At 44.1% G+C, this 18377-nt stretch overlaps 1 protein-coding gene across 2 annotated transcripts in view; it reads left to right on the top strand.

Moving 5' to 3' along the window:
• Nucleotides 1-11713: 11713 nt before the first annotated feature.
• Nucleotides 11714-18377, top strand: part of PDE3B (phosphodiesterase 3B) — a 177838-nt gene continuing 171174 nt past the window's right edge. For both annotated transcript variants that reach the window (XM_054971440.1, XM_054971441.1), the window contains exon 1: nt 11714-12756. In XM_054971440.1, the coding sequence (XP_054827415.1) occupies nt 11791-12756 (966 nt within the window). In that variant the 5' untranslated portion in view covers nt 11714-11790. The remainder of the gene's footprint in view (nt 12757-18377) is intronic.

The raw sequence follows: 18377 nt of genomic DNA on the forward strand, positions 1-18377 counted from the left end.
ATACTGACTTTTATATAAAATCCCTATTCAGGAGTCTTGTACCGTCTTTCTTCAACTGTCTGCAGTTTCCTTGACCTGATTTTTACCTCAGAACACAGAGTTCCACAGCTGACCAATTGGGGGTGGGTGGGAGTGCAAGCAGGCAGAAGCCTGCCAGCCACACAGGAAAGCCAGGCTCCACAGGGAGATTGGCAACCCTAGTGAACTTTTAGGAGAAGACTGCATATGCAAATAACTTGAAAGGCTGGCCCCATCAAAGAAGAGTGGCCGAGCTGGCAGTGGGCAGGGGCACAAGCAGGCAGCAGCCTGCCAGCCACACAGGGAAGCTGTATCCCTTTAGGAAAACACATTTTACCCCTTTTTACCCCCTTAGGCGGTGAATTTCTTAACATCCCTTCTTAGGGGGTGTTTACATCATGAAAGGAATGCTCTCCTCAAATTTCATATTTCTAGGTCCAGGGGTTTGGGGCTGGGCGTTGATGGGTCAGTCAGGACACTTGTCTTGATAGATAGATAGATAGATAGATAGATAGATAGATAGATAGATAGATAGATAGATAGATAGATAGATAGATAGATAGATAGATAGATAGATAGATAGATAGATAGATAGATAGATAGATAGATAGATAGATAGATAGATAGATAGATTTCCAATGCCAAGTAAATAAAGGTAAACATTCATTCTAATTTTTCACTATATTTGAATAGGTGTATGTGCCAAAATCATAGTTTGGATAGGGCACCAAAACCCCTTTGACCCTGTGTTCACATACTTTGGTACTGTGGTAAGGAGTGGGTCCCTAAATCTTTGCACTATCACATTTGGAGGTATAATGCCATCACTTCTGGGGCTTGCTGAGCGTTTAAAAGTTTATCTGCCCATAGTTCATAGAAAAGCTAGCAAAAGTTATTGGCTGTGTCCTATATATGAAGAATTCTTTAGGTACATTTTTGGTTGCTATAACAAAGGGTAGTATTAGATCATTGGACTGTAGTTTACTTAACCAACATAATACTCTGATATAGTATTTTGTGCAAGGAAAGGGTCCTTTCAATCCTGCAGTTCCCTATTCTGCTACTAATTGTGAATTACATTTTAGATCATTATTTATTTAATATCATATTCTCATTATACCTTTGTTTTAACATATATGCACTCTCATAGGCAGTCCTGGTCAGCAAGTAATCTTTTCTGTCTTTCATATCTTGTTTGCTAGTAGTGTTTACTCGTCCATTTTCCCTTTTGTTGTCAAGCAACATCCACCCAAACTCTGTACCAACAAAAGTCTAAGGAGGGACAGCAGATGGTCTAGTTTATGAAACAAAGAGTTGCTTTTATTCCTCATTTTGTTTCCTTATCTCTTTTCATTGGGAAACTGTAATGGAACATTTGACCTTTACAAAGGCCAAAAGCAAATAACGTTATTTACATATTACTTTTTAATCTTATTATTTAACTTGAAAATGGTTGCTGAAATCCTGTTTTACTTTAAAACAACCAAAACCTATCTTTGTGTTTTCTTTGATGATTCTTTATTATTATATACTTTTTCAGATTGCAGGAGAGAAACAGAAAAGTATCATGAATAAATTGTTTGGGAAGAGATGCTCTCTTGGTCAGAGCTATGGAAAAGCATGCAGGCAGCCATGACACATGCTTACTGGGAAACAGTACCATGGAATTCCCAGGTAAGTATATATAAGATTACAATTTTTTTTATTTTCACGGAGAAAGGGAAGAAGCAAAAAAGAGCTTCTGGTTCCTCTTAAACTCAGAAGAAAATGAACTGAGATTTTAATACTTGGGAGCAAGTTCCACCAAACATAGCAGGAGTTGCTTCTAAGTAAACATGCAGGCAATCAGCGTGCTTAACTTGCAGAAACAAAAGTAGAAGTTTTGATGTTAAATTTCATGTGTACACTGCCTCTATTGTATCACATTTAATGAATCTAGATTTTACTCTGTACATGTGATCTTCAGTTAGTTGAACATTTACTAAGCAATAAAAATTTCAGAGTCAGCTCTTGTAATTTTGTTAGAATTTATTTTCTATAGAAATAAGAGAGTTTATTTCTCAAACTTGCTTACAGCTCCAGTATTTTCCATATAATTATTGTGTCACCTCTAGGGTTGCCAGCCTCCAGGTAGTGGCTGGAGATCTCCCGGAATTACAACTGGTCTCCAGGCCACAGAGATCAGTTCACCTGGAGAAAATGGCTACTTTGGAGGGGTGGACTCTATGGAATTATGCCATGCCAAGGTCTTTTCACTCCCCCAACCCCCCTTTCTCCAGGCTTCACTCCCCAGGTCTCCAGGAATTTCCCAACTTGGAGCTGGCAACCCTAGTCACCTCTGCAAGGACCAATCCATGGCATGGTACTATACTAGCATTTGGGTTTTGCTTTCTGTGGCAGGGAATAGGGGATTTTGCCACCTTCTACTCCATATTGAGGGGAATGCTGAACCAGCAAGATGAGAAAGTTATATCAGCTTCTTGGAATGCATAAAGTAAAGACACAGAATCAGATCAGAACTGCTCAAGGGACAGTCCTCTAGAAGTGTCTGTGACAAAGAGCATCTATAAAACATTGCATGGTTGTGGTCCTGAGCAATCCACAGGTGACTGATTAGAGGCCTGAGTGCCAAGCTTCTATTTCCACTTTTCTCTTGGAGATGAAAAGAAAATCACCCCACCATCATGCTCATTTGAATTCCCAGTTTAATATAGGAGAAGGCAGATCTAGAAGCCCATCCTCTGAATTACATATTTATTAGGTAATTCTTAGGCTATGTCAGAGATGTGTTCAGTACATAACCTTTCACAAGGATAAAGTTGATTGTAAGGCTTCCTATATCCACTATTAGATTGTTGAAATTCTGAAAGTCTGCAACACTTGGAAGACAAACCCAAAATAGCAGGTGATGGTATATGACAAGTCTCTTCTAGGTTATTGCTAAAACACTTCAAATTAACTAGTTTTCTGTCAAAACTACATTTGATTGCTTAAATGACACAATGCATATTAGTGCATGCCATAATTTGGATGATTACACTGTTCAGCAGATTATTCTTTACACTAATACTCCCCACAGCCAAGAAATTTCTGCACTGATCTGTTTCTTCTTTATGCTGTGACAAAATATTAACAGAGTCCTGTACTTATTGTCAAAAAGAGTCCAGTAGCACCTTTAAGACTAACCAATTTTATTGTAGCATAAGCTTTCGAGAATCAAGTTCTCTTCGTCAGATGCATGGTACACAAACTGGTCAAATAAATATCTTCCATATTTGACCAGTTTCTGTACCATGTATCTGACGAAGAGAACTTGATTCTTGAAAGCTTATGCTACAATAAAATTGGTTAGTCTTAAAGGTGCTACTGGACTCTTTTTGATTTTGCTACCACAGACTAACACGGCTAACTCCTCTGCATCTATGTACTTATTGTGGGATGGAAAACAGTGTTGCACTTACCTGTAACTGTTGTTCGTCTAGGTCTTCGTGCAGGCACACATTGGGACTGTGCAGGCACAGGCCAGCCATTGGAAAGATTCTTACAAGCTCTCAAATGCTAGGGGGTGCTCCACCCCAGCAACACGCCTATGTGGAGCGTTCCCACCAAGTGCAGTGTTGCTGTGCGGAGCTACCCCTCTTCCCTCAGTTCCACCTAAGCCGCTGTGAACATTAGAGAATCTCACAGCGGGGTAGGAGGGAGGGAATATGTGCCTGCACGAAGGCCTAGACGAACAACAGTTACAGGTAAGTGCAACACTGTTTTTGTCTTCTGTCTTCAGTGCAGTCCCACATTGGGAGTATAACAAACTACTCACCAGTGGAGGAGGGTGTGAGATGTTCAGGTAAACGTGAAGTGTAGGACTGCCATCTCAAATGCAGCATCCTTCCTGGCATTTGTGTCCACGGAGTAGTGTCGGATGAAGGTATCTGCTGACAACCAGGTTGCCGCCTGGCAAATATCCCGTAGTGGAGTTCCCTGTAGGAATGCGGCTGAAGCGGATTGCGCTCTAGTAGAGTGTGCCCTAATGGTCACCAGGCAGGGAATTTTAGCAGCCACATAACATCACCTGATAGCTGCCACAATCCAGCATGAGATGGATTGATTAGCCGCTGGGAGACCCCTCCCTTGCGAGGGCCTGCTTAACAAATGAACAAATTCTTGGACTTGCGGAAGGGTTTTGTTCTGTGTACATAATATAGAAGAGCCCTCCTGACATCTGACTTGTGAAGTCTGTGTTCCAAATCTGAGGAAGGGACAGGACAAAACACTGGAAGAATCGCCTTTTACTGCAAATGGAACTTTGAAGCAACCTTTCGTAGGAACTCTAAACTGGGATACAATATGGCCTTCTCATAAAAAAACTGGAAGAGGGGGGGGGGGTCTACGCGAAGAGCACCTAACTCTCCCATCCTTTTCAGAGATGTAACTGCTACTAGAAGTGCCACCTTCCAGGAGAGCATGTTAAAGTCACAAGAAGCTAGGGGTTCAAAGGATGCCAACATAAGCTGTCACAGAAATAGAGATAGGCTCCACTGGGGGAGGGGAGGCCTTCTAGGTGGGAAGGTATTGTTTACCCCTTTTAAGAATTGTTTAGAGGCCTGGTGTGAGAACACTATCTTGTCATCAACAGACTCATGGAACGTGGAAATGGCTGCAAGATAGACTTTAATCGATGACGCAGTCATTCCCTTCTTCAGTAAAGATAAAAGGTATTCAAATACAACTGCCAATGGGCAGAAAAAGGGGGAGAAAGCTGTCTTAGCCACCCATTGGGAAAAACGAGACCACTTGTGACTGTAGGAGGATCTCGTTGAGGCCTTACGAGCATTCAGCATAATCTGGGTGCCTCTTTGGAGAAAGATGTCATGGTGGGAATAGAAGCCACACCGTGAGTTTGAGTACTGCCACGTTGTGGTATAACACTCGGTTTCTGCAGATAAGGTCTGGGGCCTCTGGGAAATGTGTGTACAAACCCTGTGACATTTCCCACAACGGTGGGAACCAATCCCTGTGTGGCCAAAAGAGGTTAGGATGCAATGTGTCCTGAAATGTCAGATTCTGTTTAAAATCTTGGGAATCGGGAATAGGCGGGAAGGCATAAAACAGGCCTCCCTTCCATCTTATTTGGAAGGCGTCTCCCAAAGAGTTTGGGTCTGTGCCTCTCAAAGAGCAGAAGGTATTTTCTGCTGTCGCAAACAAATCTACCTTTGGGGTCCCCCATTTCTGGAAGACGGGGTGTAGGTATGTAGGATTGAGAGCCCACTCGTGATGTGGTTTGAACACCCTGCTCAGGGAGTCTGCTCTGCTGTTCACGGTCCCCACTATGCATATGGCCTGGAGAAAAATGTTTCGTATTGCCCAGTGCCATAGCTCTGTTGCTTCTGCACAGAGGGTCATCGAGGCTGTTCCACTCTTTTTGTTGACAAAGTAGAGTGCTGTCGTGTTCTCCATCTGCACCTTTACCCTCTTGTTTCTGAGAAGACCTGAAAAGGAAGCAAGGGAGCATCTAATTGCTCTAAATTCTAACACATTAATGTGCAACAAATGCTCAGGCTGTGACCAGGTGCCCTGTGTGGACAAATCTCCACAATGTACTCCCTCAACCCAACAGAGAGGTGTCTGTGGTGATAGAAATGTCAGGTAATTGTGTCCCAAAAGACATGCCCCATAAGAGGTTATCCTCTGAAGTCCACCAGTCAAGGGACTTGATTATGACTCTGGGTATGGAGAGTGCCTTCCTTTGAGGATCCCTAATGGAGTCAAAATGTCATAAGAACCAGTTCTGGAGTGGCCTCATGTGGAGGTGGGCAAATGGAACTACACTAGTCGTGGAGGCCATGAGTTGGATTGACCTGGCTCTATCTAAAGGTAAGAAGGACTTTCCCACAGTCGCATCTAGTCTTGCCCTGATAAATTGACTAGATTGTGTGGGGACTAAGGCAGATTTCTTCCAGTTGATAACTAGGCCTAAGTGAAACATAGTTTGGACAGTAATTTGGATATGTTGCTGGAGGAGTTCACAAGATTGGGTGACCAGAAGCCAATCGTCCAAGTATGGGTAGATTGAACATCCCAGTGATCAGAGGTTTGCCACAACTACAGCCATACATTTCATGAACACCCATAGTGCTGAAGAGAGGCCAAATGGGAGTACAGAATATTGAAAAACTTGATTCTGAAAATAGAATCTGAGATATATCCTATGGTCAGGGTGAATGGCAATGTGGAAATATGCGTCCTTGAGATCAAGGACTGCAAAACAACTACCTGTCGTAAGATACTGCAAGACATTAGCCAAGGTTAACATTCAAAACTTTTCCATTTTAATAAACAAATCCAACTTTCGGAGGTCCAAAATAGGCTGGTGCCCCCTGTCTTTCTTTTCCACTAGGAAATATCTGGAGAAAAACCCTTTTGGGGACTCCTCCTCGGGGATTCTCTGGACTGCTCCTTTGGATAGTAGCTCTTCAACAACTAGGGATAGAGCTTGAACTGGGCAAGTGGACGCATTGTCAGGGAAGGGCAGCTGGGGAAGTTCTGTGAAATGTAAATGGTAACCATAACGAACAACTTGTAGGACCCAAGAGTCCGACGAGATTGCGGCCCAACAATCTGCAAATGGAGCCAACCTGTCCTTGAACAGGAAGGGTTGTGACTGTTTGTCAGTCAGTTAGAAAAGCAGTTTTTGTGACTGCCCCAGTTTCAGTGAAGTAGATTGCGGCTGTCTAGCTCTAGACTTACTAGATCTCCTTGTTCCAGAACGAGGATAAATGGTGTAGGGTCTTTGTTGGTAATGCTGATAAGACTGGTATGGGTACCTAGAACAGCCTTGGCAATTCTGTTGGTTTTGGTAACACTGCTTTGAAGAGTATTGCTGATGTTATTGCTGTGGTGCAATGACTCCCAGCAAACTCGCCATCTAGTGGTTCTTCTTCATTTGTTGAAGGGATTCATCAGTGCACTCAGAGAATAAATATGAACCCTCAAAGGGGAAATCCTCAGGTGGAGGTGAGGGGGTCGATGGCTGGAGTATCTCCTCCTCTATAATAAGCGATTGGGTGGACAACGAGGAGTGGTTATGACAGCGAGAAGGCGTTGAGGTCGCCTTTTTGAGGTGTTTTGACGTTGCCTTCTTAGGTGGAGGTTCTGATATAGGGCGATCCTCTGTTGGGGTATGGAGCTTTCTTGTGTATGATTTGTCCTTCATCTGTCCACTTTTGGACAGAGCCATAGGTGCCGGGGCTGGAGCAGGCGCTGGAACTGATGGTCAGTTCCACTTTGGATCCAATTAAACCAACTTTGGTTTGGGCAGAATTGGGTCGGATCGTGCTTTCAGGTCTTATTTATTTATTTATTTAATTACATTTTTAGACCACCCTCCCCGTCAGACGGGCTCAGGGCGGTTTGACAACAAATTAAAAACAGTAAAAACATTATAAAAACATTAAAACATCGTATAAAAACCATTGAAATTGGCGGGTGTAGAATATTAAATATTAAAATGCAGATTGGAGTGCAGCCGGCTTGTCAGACTGCAGATTGGAGTGCAGCCGGCTTGTCAGACTCTGTGAGGAACATTTCCCATAAAGCAGCTTTTAAGCACGCTGCACGATCATTTCTTGCCTTTGTGGTGAAACGTTTGCAATGCTGGCAGGCTCCTACATTGTGTCCCTTGCCCAAGCAAAGCAGGCAGAGATTGTGTTCGTCGGAGGGCGGCATTTTTGTGTCGCAACGTGAACACTTTTTAAACAAGGCTTTTTGTGACAATGTGGACATCCTGAAATTCGTAGTTGATAGCGAAGAGACAGATAAGAAAAGATGAGACCTAACAGAGATAGTGTGTGTGTGAGAGAGAGACAGAATAACCTTCCCTAACGGTGGCAAGAAAGGAACTGAGGGAAGAGGGGTAGCTCCACCCAGCAACACCGCACTCGGCAGGAATGCTCCATGCAGGCATGTTGCTGGGGTTCAGCACCTGCTAGCATTTGAGAGCTTGTAAGAATCTTTCCGATGGCTGGCCTGCGTCTGTGCAGTCCCAATGTGGGACTGCACTAAAGACAAACCTATTGTCATGCTACCTCCTTAATTCCGGAAGACAATTTTCAGGGATTTGTATTTTGCTTTTATTCTTTATTCTGGATTTTTCTAAAACAGAGGCCAACTAGATCTAATAATTTCTTCTGTGGCAAAGGTTCTGCTTCAATGTCCCCCAGCCCAGCTTGACAGAATCAAGTCCTCCTCTGTGTGGTTCCTGATGGCCATTTGCATTGGACTGTCCCCCAGTCTTCTGCCATTCATTCCTGTGTTGAAGTTCCAGTAGAGATGCCAGCTGGAGGAAAAAAACTCTGTCCTTTTAATAAAGACTTTAATGTGTATAAAGGTACAGGTGTAGTTTTCAGAACATGGAGGCAAATAACATCCAATTAAGCTTCCATTAAAGGGTCAGCACATTTTTTCTCTCTGCAGTTGACACCCCTAAGTTCAAGAATGTACACTGCTCCCTTGGGGCTAGGTGTTAGACTCCCCTGCAGTAAGTCAGAGTCTGAGGTGACTGCACCCTTTCCCTTTGCCTGACTTTAGCTGAACCTGAGACAGGAAGAGGAGGAGAGTTCTAGCTCACTCTGAGCCCACTCTTCCCCTCAGCTAGCCTCTTCTTACCACACCTCACAGGATAGGATTGCCAGGTCCTTCTGGGCTGAAAGCAGGGAATGGGAGGGTCATGGGAGGGTGCACTGGTAGGACCTTACCTTGCACACGTGCTCTGGAATGCTCCCACATGAGAGGTTCTGATAAGTTTAGTCAACAGCTTTAAGTGAGAAGGAGCAAACAAAGGGAAAGAGAAAGCATGAGTGGGGGTGGTAGAGAGCAAAGGACTATCAAGTGGAAGGTTTGTCAAGCTCATTGCTGGTCCGCTTTTTTCTGATATTTGTTTACATTAGAATGTGTCCTACCAAATTAGTCTAACATGGGTTTTGTTTGCAGGAAACAAAAATAATACAGAATGAAAACGCACATTAAAAACATTTTTTTTTGCTGCAGGATAGTCAGAAATTCAACAGTCACAGCTTCCAGTCACTTCTCAATCACATGGATGCCACTTTGCCCCATATTTTCTCAATTCATATGTAATTAAAACAATACAGAAAACATACTGGGATAAGTTTGGTGAAACATGAAGATATATTAACAGGTTTTTTTTGTTTAACATCACTGATTTTATTGTGGTGTTGATCAGAACATTTTTGCACAGTCCAAGCTATTCTATTTGCAGAACATTTTGTCTATGAGTCTAAAAACATGTCTGCTTCTTATACCAATTTATTTAAGGTGTATTTATGTTTTCAAGGAATACTACAAAAAGTCCTGGTATATATACTGCTTACTGCCTAGTGGGATTTCTTTGATATCTGTATCACCTATGTACTTATACAGATGAGGAATCTATGAAACTTTGTAGTAGATCTCATGTCCACACTCCCTCTTGCTTCTCCTCTCCCCCCCCATCAGTGTTTGCAGCCTTCCCCTCCCACCTACCTTTTTTCTGTTTCATCCCAGCAGTTCCCATGCATTCATTCATCCAGTTTTTTTCTGTTCCCCTCCACCATTTTCAGCTTTCCCTTTTCTGCTCCTCCCACTGCAGCTTTACTTTTCCTCTCTCCTATCTTTTATCTTTCTTAATCTGTCTCTTCTGCCTCCTCTGCAGTGACACTAACTGAAGCTTGCAGTCCTCAGCAATGTTGATTGCAGGTTGTCTAACAACCCTCAAAATCATCATGGAGAACATAAATTCACAATATCTCAGTGGCATATTTTTTTTTCTGAAGGAAGCAGAAATTGCTTGTATGATTTTGGGGGTTTTCTAACCCTCAGTGTTTTGTTTTAATGTTCCATATTTTTCTGAAAATTTGAGGCTGTCTAAAAATATCACATCTATACTTTGTGGGGTGGCTGCAGTTGAACAGTAGCAAGCAGCTGGGCCTGGGTGAGTCATGCAAGTTGTGTGGTAGGAAATTGCCTGGTGGTTGCTTCTGGGCTTGACCCCAATGATTCCTTCCTCAAGGCAAGAGACTAACATAGCTTGTTTACCATTGCCTGCTTTTGCACAGTGACCCTGGTCTTCATTGGCAATCTCTCATCCAAGTACTAACCAGCAACAATTCTACTTAGCTTCTGAGATCTGACAAGATCAGGCTAGCCTGGGCTATCCAGGTCAAGGCATTTAAAGGTTTACTGCCTTTGAATGTGGAGGTTCCCTTTAGTCACCATTGCTAGTAGCCATTAATAGACCTATTCCCCATGAATCTGTCCAATCTCCTTTTAAAGCCATCACTACATCCCCAGCAGTGAATTCCACTTTTAAATCCTTTGCTGTGTATCGAGGTATTTCCTTTTGTCTGTTCTGAATCTACTGCCCATTAACTTCATTGAATGCCCTCATGTTCCAATATTTTGGGAAAGAAAGAAAAACTTCTCTGTCCACTATCTCTATCACAAGTATAATTTTATAAATGTCTATCATGTTCCCCCCGCCCCCCAGCTATCTCTTTTCTAAACTGAAAAGTTCCAAACTGTTCACCTTCTCCTCATAGGAAATGTGCTCCAGCCCCTTAATCAACCTTTTTTGCCCACTTTTGTACTTTTTTCAGCTTTGCAACATTCTTTTTGAGATATGATGGCTAGAGCTCCACTCAGCTCCCTTCCAGCCCAAGTTCTGCTGATGCTCAACTACACCAAGATCAAATTGCAGCATGGGGGAGGAAGGGGATGTGGGACATGGGGTTAGCTGTGGATGCCTGGTCTCCCTGCTAGCTTTAACCCCACTGGAGCTGAGTACCCACTGGCTGTGGCCACCCTTTACTTCCCCCTCTGGGCAGTGCAGAGGAGGAAGTGACCAGAAGGAGGGGGTGGATGAAGGGATGGACAGTGATCACAGCCCAAACACTGCTCTACTTCACCCGGTTTCCCCAGCTGCCCTCTTAGCAATAGGCATTCCAGAACTTTGAATTAGCTATGAAGATAGACATGGTTAATGAAAGTGAGCGTTTAACATTCATTATGCCAAAAGCATGGTTTGAATGGTGTACAAATCTAACGCCCATTATTACTGTAACAGTTATTTTTATTAACCTGAAGTTTCAACTTATTCCTTTAGTATTTTTTGCAATACCAAATAACTCTAGAATCAGTTTTATATAGATACATCCATAAATAAAGTTGCAATAGATTACCTTGTTATTAGCAAAAAACTCAAAAACAGAAGCTGAGCGGCGATTAGCCAAGAGAGTCCAAACAGGGCAGCCAACACGACTTTTTGCGATGGCAGCAGCTGCGCGATATTCTAAGAATCCCCTCCCCGGCTAAGAGGACATTTACCCCTTTCTTTCTTCCGTGCCCCGACCGTTGACGTCCAACTGGCCTTTGGGCTCAACCGACCGTTGGTCCTTCCATAAGGGCTGTCCGACGCTCATGGGCAGCAGGAGAAAAGAGCGAGTGGCGAATCACAGTCACCCTTGTGGCCTCCGCTCTGGCCCGGGAGCGTTGCAGTCCTCGAGCTCTGGGAGGCGACAGCGAGCCCTCTCTGGGCGCGGAGCGAGGGAGCGAAAGAGATACTTTTACCTTTCTCTCCCCTCCCGCTTCCTCCCCCCCTTTACCCACCATGCTCCGAGACCGGACTTTCCACGGCTGCCGCCGCTTGCGCCTGAGAGTGCGTCTTTCTTGGGGTGCCATGAGGAGCTGACGGACTCCCCTCGCCCTCCCCGCGAGACCACCATGAAGGAGGGGGAAGAAGTTGCCTCCGCCCCCCTTCCCCACGGACTCCACAAACTTGCCGGCCCGCCTCCTCCGGAGAGCGCCGCTTTCCCCGCTAGCAGCCCGAGGAACGGCTACGTGAGGAGCTGCGCGACACCTTTGCCCCAGAGCCCCCCGCTGGGCTTCCCCTGGCTTCTCCCGGCCGCTTTCCAGTGGTCTCTCTTCGCCCTGGGCGCCGCGGCCGCCCTCGCGCTTCTCTGGGAGTTCCGCCGGGGGCACGAGGGGGAGGCGGCGCCCGAAAGCGCGGCGCTGCTGCTGCCAGTGGCGGTGGGACTGTGCCGGAGCCTCAGCCCGCTCTTCAGCCTCGCCTGCGCCTTCTTCTTCCTCACCTGCTACCTGGCCCGGGACCAGCCCGGCGGCCTGTGGTGGTTGCTGGCTCTACCGCTGTGCTGCTACTCGGGGGACTGGGTGGCGCTGCAGTGGCTGCTGCTGCCCCGCCGGGGCCAAGCGGGGGAGGGCGCCCCCCAGGCTCCGCCGGCCGAACTGCAGATGGTGGCGGGGCGGTTGCTGGCCGCGCTGGGCGCCGTCGCCGCGCTCACCCTTTTGCAGCGCAGCCTCAAGCTCCGCAGGAGCCTCCTGGTCTTGGTCTTCTCGAGCCTCGTGTGGCTGGTGTCGCTCACGAGCCTGGGCTTCCTGCCCCCGGCCCTGCGGCCGCTGCTCTCCGGTGTGGTCGGGGTGGCCGGCTGCCTGCTGGCGCTGCTGGGCGGGGAGCGGGGCTTCTTCTCTTGGGACTCGCCAGGTCGCGGACCGCAACGACACCCCCAGCATTCTCACCCGAGGCTGCCCGGCAGCGCAGAGGACAGAGTGCCTGTGATTCGGCCCAGGAGGAGATCCAGCTGCGTGTCCTTGGGGGAGACTTCCACCAGCTACTATGGCAGCTGCAAAATGCCCCGGAGACCCTCGTTGCCTTGCATTTCCAGAGAACAGGTAAGACCTCCTCTGCCAAGGTGACCAAAGGTAACTTCACAACAAGTGATGCTTTTGCATGTACCCATTTGGAACACCTTGCTCATCTGAACAACACAGGGGTGAGGGGAGGGACTCCTGGTATTGTTTTAGATGCACACCACCAGTATCTTAACATGTATTGATTCAGCAAATGTTTATGTTTATATTTAATTTTAATTCATACAGTTATTGAAGTTCTTCTATGAACTGAGTATATGTATATATTCCATTAGGTCTTTACTGTGTGTTTTCTAAATTCATCCCTTCTGTGTAGTAATAGCATTCTGGAGTCACTTGGATGAGTTTGTATCAGACTGTCAAACTCCTAGAGAGTTTCCTGATACTTTAGTATTTGTTTTGCAAAACTTCCTTCTCTGTATGTGATTACACAGGAAGATAAATACCAGCCTAACATTAACTTAGTAGTAATACCATCACAGTATTTGATTTCCCATTTATAGAATAAAAGAATTTAAAAATGATGAAGTGGACTGATTTTTGTTATTGCATGTGGATTTTTGAGTTGCATAGGGACAATTGGCAGTTCTAATCCAAACATTCATTGAATTTCCAGAAGCAAAAAAAACTGCTAATATCTACATAGACTGCACACTAGATTGTCCTTCTTTTGAAACTCTGCATTCTGCTATATCAGTGCTCCTAATAGATGGAGGTTTTGTGAACATATATGCGGGTGTTTGCTAATAACAGAAGACTGTGGGTTCATGGATTTTCTTTTTTATAGCTTTGTTCAGCAAAAACCGCATTCTGGACAAGTTTTACTGACTATTAAGAAGAGCAGCTTACCAGAGTATTAACTAACCTTTACAGGCAGCCATCTACATGTTGTTCACAGCAAAGGGCTAATATCTTTAATTTATAAGAAGCTTTTTGGTTTCATATCTCCTGGGATGCCAGGACGCACAAAAGCATGAAAAAAGGATATTTGTGAGAGGCATGCCAGTATTAGAGAGCAGATGTTAAGCAAGCAGTATTTGACTCTGAAAAGCTGAAAAATAATACCTAAAAGGGCAAAGCAGTTATTTGTACAAGCTAGGATATAATATAGAAAAATACTGGTGTGTATGTTGGGAAAGTGACAAGTCAAGATCTACTTGTAAAAGAATGTTACTGGATTCAAGGGTTTTTAATGTTTTACAATTTAGCTTGTTCATTTATAAAAATGGTAGTAAATTTCCTTGCACCAGCAAAATGGTAATATTGTATCTAATGGTGGTGCCCCAAATAGAAACAGATGCTTGAAAAGCCTTGTAGTAGACAACTGATAAATTTGGAAATAGGACGTTCTAATGACTGGGAAGAAATAATTCTTGTAAAATAATTAGTCATTGGCAAAAGAAACTCTTTGATAAGATTTGACTCCTCCCATCCAATCTAAAAAATCCATCTTTAGCTTGTATTCTAAGTCAACAATTTTATGTATACTTACCTGGGAATAAGTTGCAGGCCCAGCGCTGTTGGGGAAGGAACAACAAGGGCAAGGTGACAGAACACATCAGACAACCTTGATGGAGTTGAAAGAGGCCTCAGCTTTATTGACTGACAGCTCTTGGAGCATTGGAGCAGCATAAGGAATGGATCGCAGCATCAACTGACCTGTTTGCCAGCCGGAGACCTCCGGCCCTCTCACACCACCTGCTGGAGAGGGGAACCATGAGATGACAGTTAGTGGGATACCACGTGGGTGCGTGCCACTGTGTAGATTCCCTGCCACCTGGGATTAAGGATACCTTGACAGCCCCAGAGTTGGGCGTACACCTGTTGTGCCTCACTCCCCAGACCCCTTAACGGGATCCCTGCCGCCGCTGCCCCAACCAGCCTGCCCTGATTGACTGTACTGGGGATTTGAATTGAGGCAGTGTGTGCTCTCCTGTGGAGACCGCCAGGAGCCTCCCCACTCATTCTCTTTGCCTCACAGTTCTGGAACTTGGTCCTCCAGGTAAGTCTGGGGGCCGCGTTTCCATTGAATTGAATAGGAATTACTTCTGAGTAAACGTGCATAGGATCAGGCTGCCCATTTCTCAGATACCCAGTGCTGTATACTGAACTTTTAACTAAAGTTGTGAAAAAGCATACAGATATGACTTTACAGCAATTTTAAATGGATGAAAATGTCGTAATTTGTCTGTGTATTTTTTGTGTATATAAAATGTTAAGTAAATTTTCTATAACTTCCATTGTTCATAGTTATACTGATGAAGAAATAGTGTAATCTTGTAAGCAAAATTTACAGTGAATTCAATGGGCTTAGACTGGAGTAACTCTTCTTAGGATTGCACAAGTAGTGCATTTACTTTAAATAGGTTAGAATGGAAATTCTTATCTTTACATTTCTTCTATAGCAGAGGAATGTTAATGAAAGATTGTTCAAATAGTGTAGTTCTGTGAAGATGCAACAGATTATGTTAAAGTTCAAGCCGCTTTGGAATTAAGGTATTTTACTCGCTTTGGTATGCTCCGTAAATATTCGGAGCATACTGAAGTAAGGGGGGGGGTAACTCCCCCGCCCCACCTCCACCCCCATGGGGCAACCCCTCCACCCCCATCCCCTCCTGGAGAAACCCCTCCACCCCACACCCACTTACCTGGTGGGAGGGTCTTTGTCAGCTGGGTGGTAGGCCATGGTGGCGGCGGCAACATGAGGCTGCGACGGCCTGGAGCCAGCCGGTTCGGCTCCTCTGCTGCTGCACCGCCGCTGGAGCCTGCGGGGCAATGGGGAAGGCTGGAGCCGCCACCGCCTCCAGCCCTTCCTGCCCCTCAGCTGTGGTGCGGCGGCAGCCATTTGAGGGGCAGGAAGGGCTTTCTCCGCCTCCTCCAGCCCTTCCTGCCCCTCAAATGGCCGCCACTGCACTGCGCCAATTGAGGGGCAGGAAGGGCCAGAGGCGGTGGCGGCAGCGGCTCTGGCCTTCCCCACCGTCCTGCAGGCTCAGGTGGCGGTGTGGTGGCGCGGCATCCATAGGAACTGGAGCCACTGCTGCTGCTGACAAGGTAGGTGGGGCTGGGGCTGGGGGGCTGGGGATGGTGGTGGGGGGCTGGGGGTGGGGGTGGGATAATGTTTAAAGGGCCCCACCGCTGCTTGTAAGTAGCGGCGGGGCCCTTTAAACTCAGCCCCGAAGCATTCCAAATGCTTTGGAAAGCTTTGATTAGGGATTTCTGAATCGGGGCCAGCATGCTGGCCCTGATTCAGATATCCCTAATCTTTATGGATCGGGTCCGATTCGGGTAATTTAACCAAATCGGAAACCCAAAGCGCACACCCCTAGTGTTGGGGACAGAGTGTTAAACTAAGATCTCAGAGTCCAAAGTTCTAATTCCCAGTCTGCAATGGAAGCTGGTCTAAGGTGAGTTTTGGGCCTGTCACATACTCTTAGATTAACCTACCTCACAGTGCTGTTCTAAAGATGAAATAGAGGAGGCTAATGTAACCTGCTTTGGGTCTCCATTGGGAAGAAAAGTGGGATATAAATGACTTAAATAAACAAATGAAGTATTCACCCATTAAGCAGAAGTATTTAATACTCAAAACAGCTGACAAGTGAAATGTGTGTGTTGGGGGGGATGTGTTACGAAGTGGCCAGTTTAAAACAATATCCAGTGGATTACAACTTCCCACACACACCTTTCTGTTGTCTGCCGCTATAAATATTGCCATTTTTAAAAAGCCAATTTAACATAGTGATACAGCAATCATAAGAACTCTTTCCAGGGATTAACTCCCTCTGAGATTGCACTATTAGAGCAGTTTAGTAAAAAGAGGTTCCTAAGTGCTTGGTATATTTAAAAGTGCTTTTACTATGGATCATATCTTTAATGTCCAAATTACAACTACCATGTGCTGTTGTTGATATATTTGCTGTTAGTTTAGAAAGGTGGACTATAAATAACATTTTTTTTAAAAAAAATGTGTAACCTGCCTTGAATTTAATTGGGAAGACTATAAATAGCATAAAATAAAAAAGTAAATATGTAGTTCTATCTCCCCAATAGAGACACAAATAATATGTAAAAATAGTATTCAATAAAATCGATTGGTGGCATTAGAAGCAATGCTTCTTTGCCGATATTATAAATGCTTTGAAGATGAGATCTTAGTACCCTTGCAAAATACAATGAATTCAATTTTATTGGGAGGAAAAGATACCCGAAACTTGGAAACAAGCTAACATTACACTATCCAAAGAAGGGCAAGATTTGACACTAGCAAAAAACTACAGACCTGTATCATTGCTGAATAATGACTACAAGCTATTTACCATGATTTTAACAGAAAGACTTAAGTATGTTCTGAAAGACTTTATTCATGAAGATCAAAGTGGTTTCTTATCCACAAGACAATGTCAGAACTGTTTTGGATGTAGTGAAATATTTGGAGAAATATAATGAAAAACAAGCAGCTCTAATTTTCTTGTATGCTGAGAAGGCCTTTGACAATTTGAACTGGATTTTCCTGTTTGAAGTTTTAGAAAAGATTAATTTTGGGGAAATGGGTGAAATCAAGCTACACTTCAAATGCTAAAATTATTGTTAATGGAGAATTAACAGTGTGAAATTCAAAAAGAAACATGTCAAGGATGTCCATTGTCACTGCTCCTTTTCATTTTGGTGTTGGAGTTTTTAAACAGACGTTAGACAGGACTCTTAAAAAAGACTCGTACAAATTAAGATCCTTCGCAGATGATTTAGTTTTAATCCTGGAAGACCCATTAGAGGAAACTGAAATATTTATGGAGAAGTTGACAGAGTTTGGTACTCTGGCAGGTTTCAAAATAAATGAACAGAAAACAAAAATGTTAATGAAGAATATGGATACTAAAACCCAGAAAGAATTGATGAAAATAACAGGTTTAAAGGTTGAAGAAAAGGTAAAATATTTAGGCATCACGCTGATGGGAATGAACTGTATGCTATTTCAAAATAATTATGTTAAGACATGGAACTCAAAAAGGATATGTTAAGAGGGGATAGAGTGCAATTGTCTTTGTTGGGAAGAATATCAGTTATCAAGATGAATGTTTTACCAAGGATGTTATTCATCTTCCAGACAATACCTGTGTTAACTTCAGGTGTACCATTTAAACAGTAGCAAAAGGATATTTCAACATTTATATGGCAAGGGGAAAAAACCAAGAGTTAAATATAAACTTTTACAAGATGCAAAGGAGAAAGGTAGCCTAGGTTTACCGGATTTGAAGGTGTATTACAATGCCACATGTCTAATGTGGATGAAGTAATGGATGTTTCTGAGAAATGAGAGGCTCTTGACATTGGAAGGTGAGATTTGGATGGTATGTTTATTTGTGGTATGATAAAGTAAAGGTCAATGTAGACTTCAAAAATCATGTTAGGAGAGCCATCTTGAGAATTTGGAATAAATACAAACTGAGATTATCTTGGAAGACACTGCTTTGGATTTCAACACAGGAAGCGTTTTATAGAGGAGAAATGCCTATGAAACAGGGATGGCAGACTTACTAGAATTTTCACAAGGAGATTGTAAGTTGAAGACAAGGGAAGATTTAATAGCTAAAGGTTATAAATGTCAATGATTTTTCTATGCCCAACTTCTAGAAAGGTTTAAA

Source organism: Eublepharis macularius, chromosome 2 (genome assembly GCF_028583425.1).
Source record: "Eublepharis macularius isolate TG4126 chromosome 2, MPM_Emac_v1.0, whole genome shotgun sequence".
Taxonomy (NCBI): domain Eukaryota; kingdom Metazoa; phylum Chordata; class Lepidosauria; order Squamata; family Eublepharidae; genus Eublepharis; species Eublepharis macularius.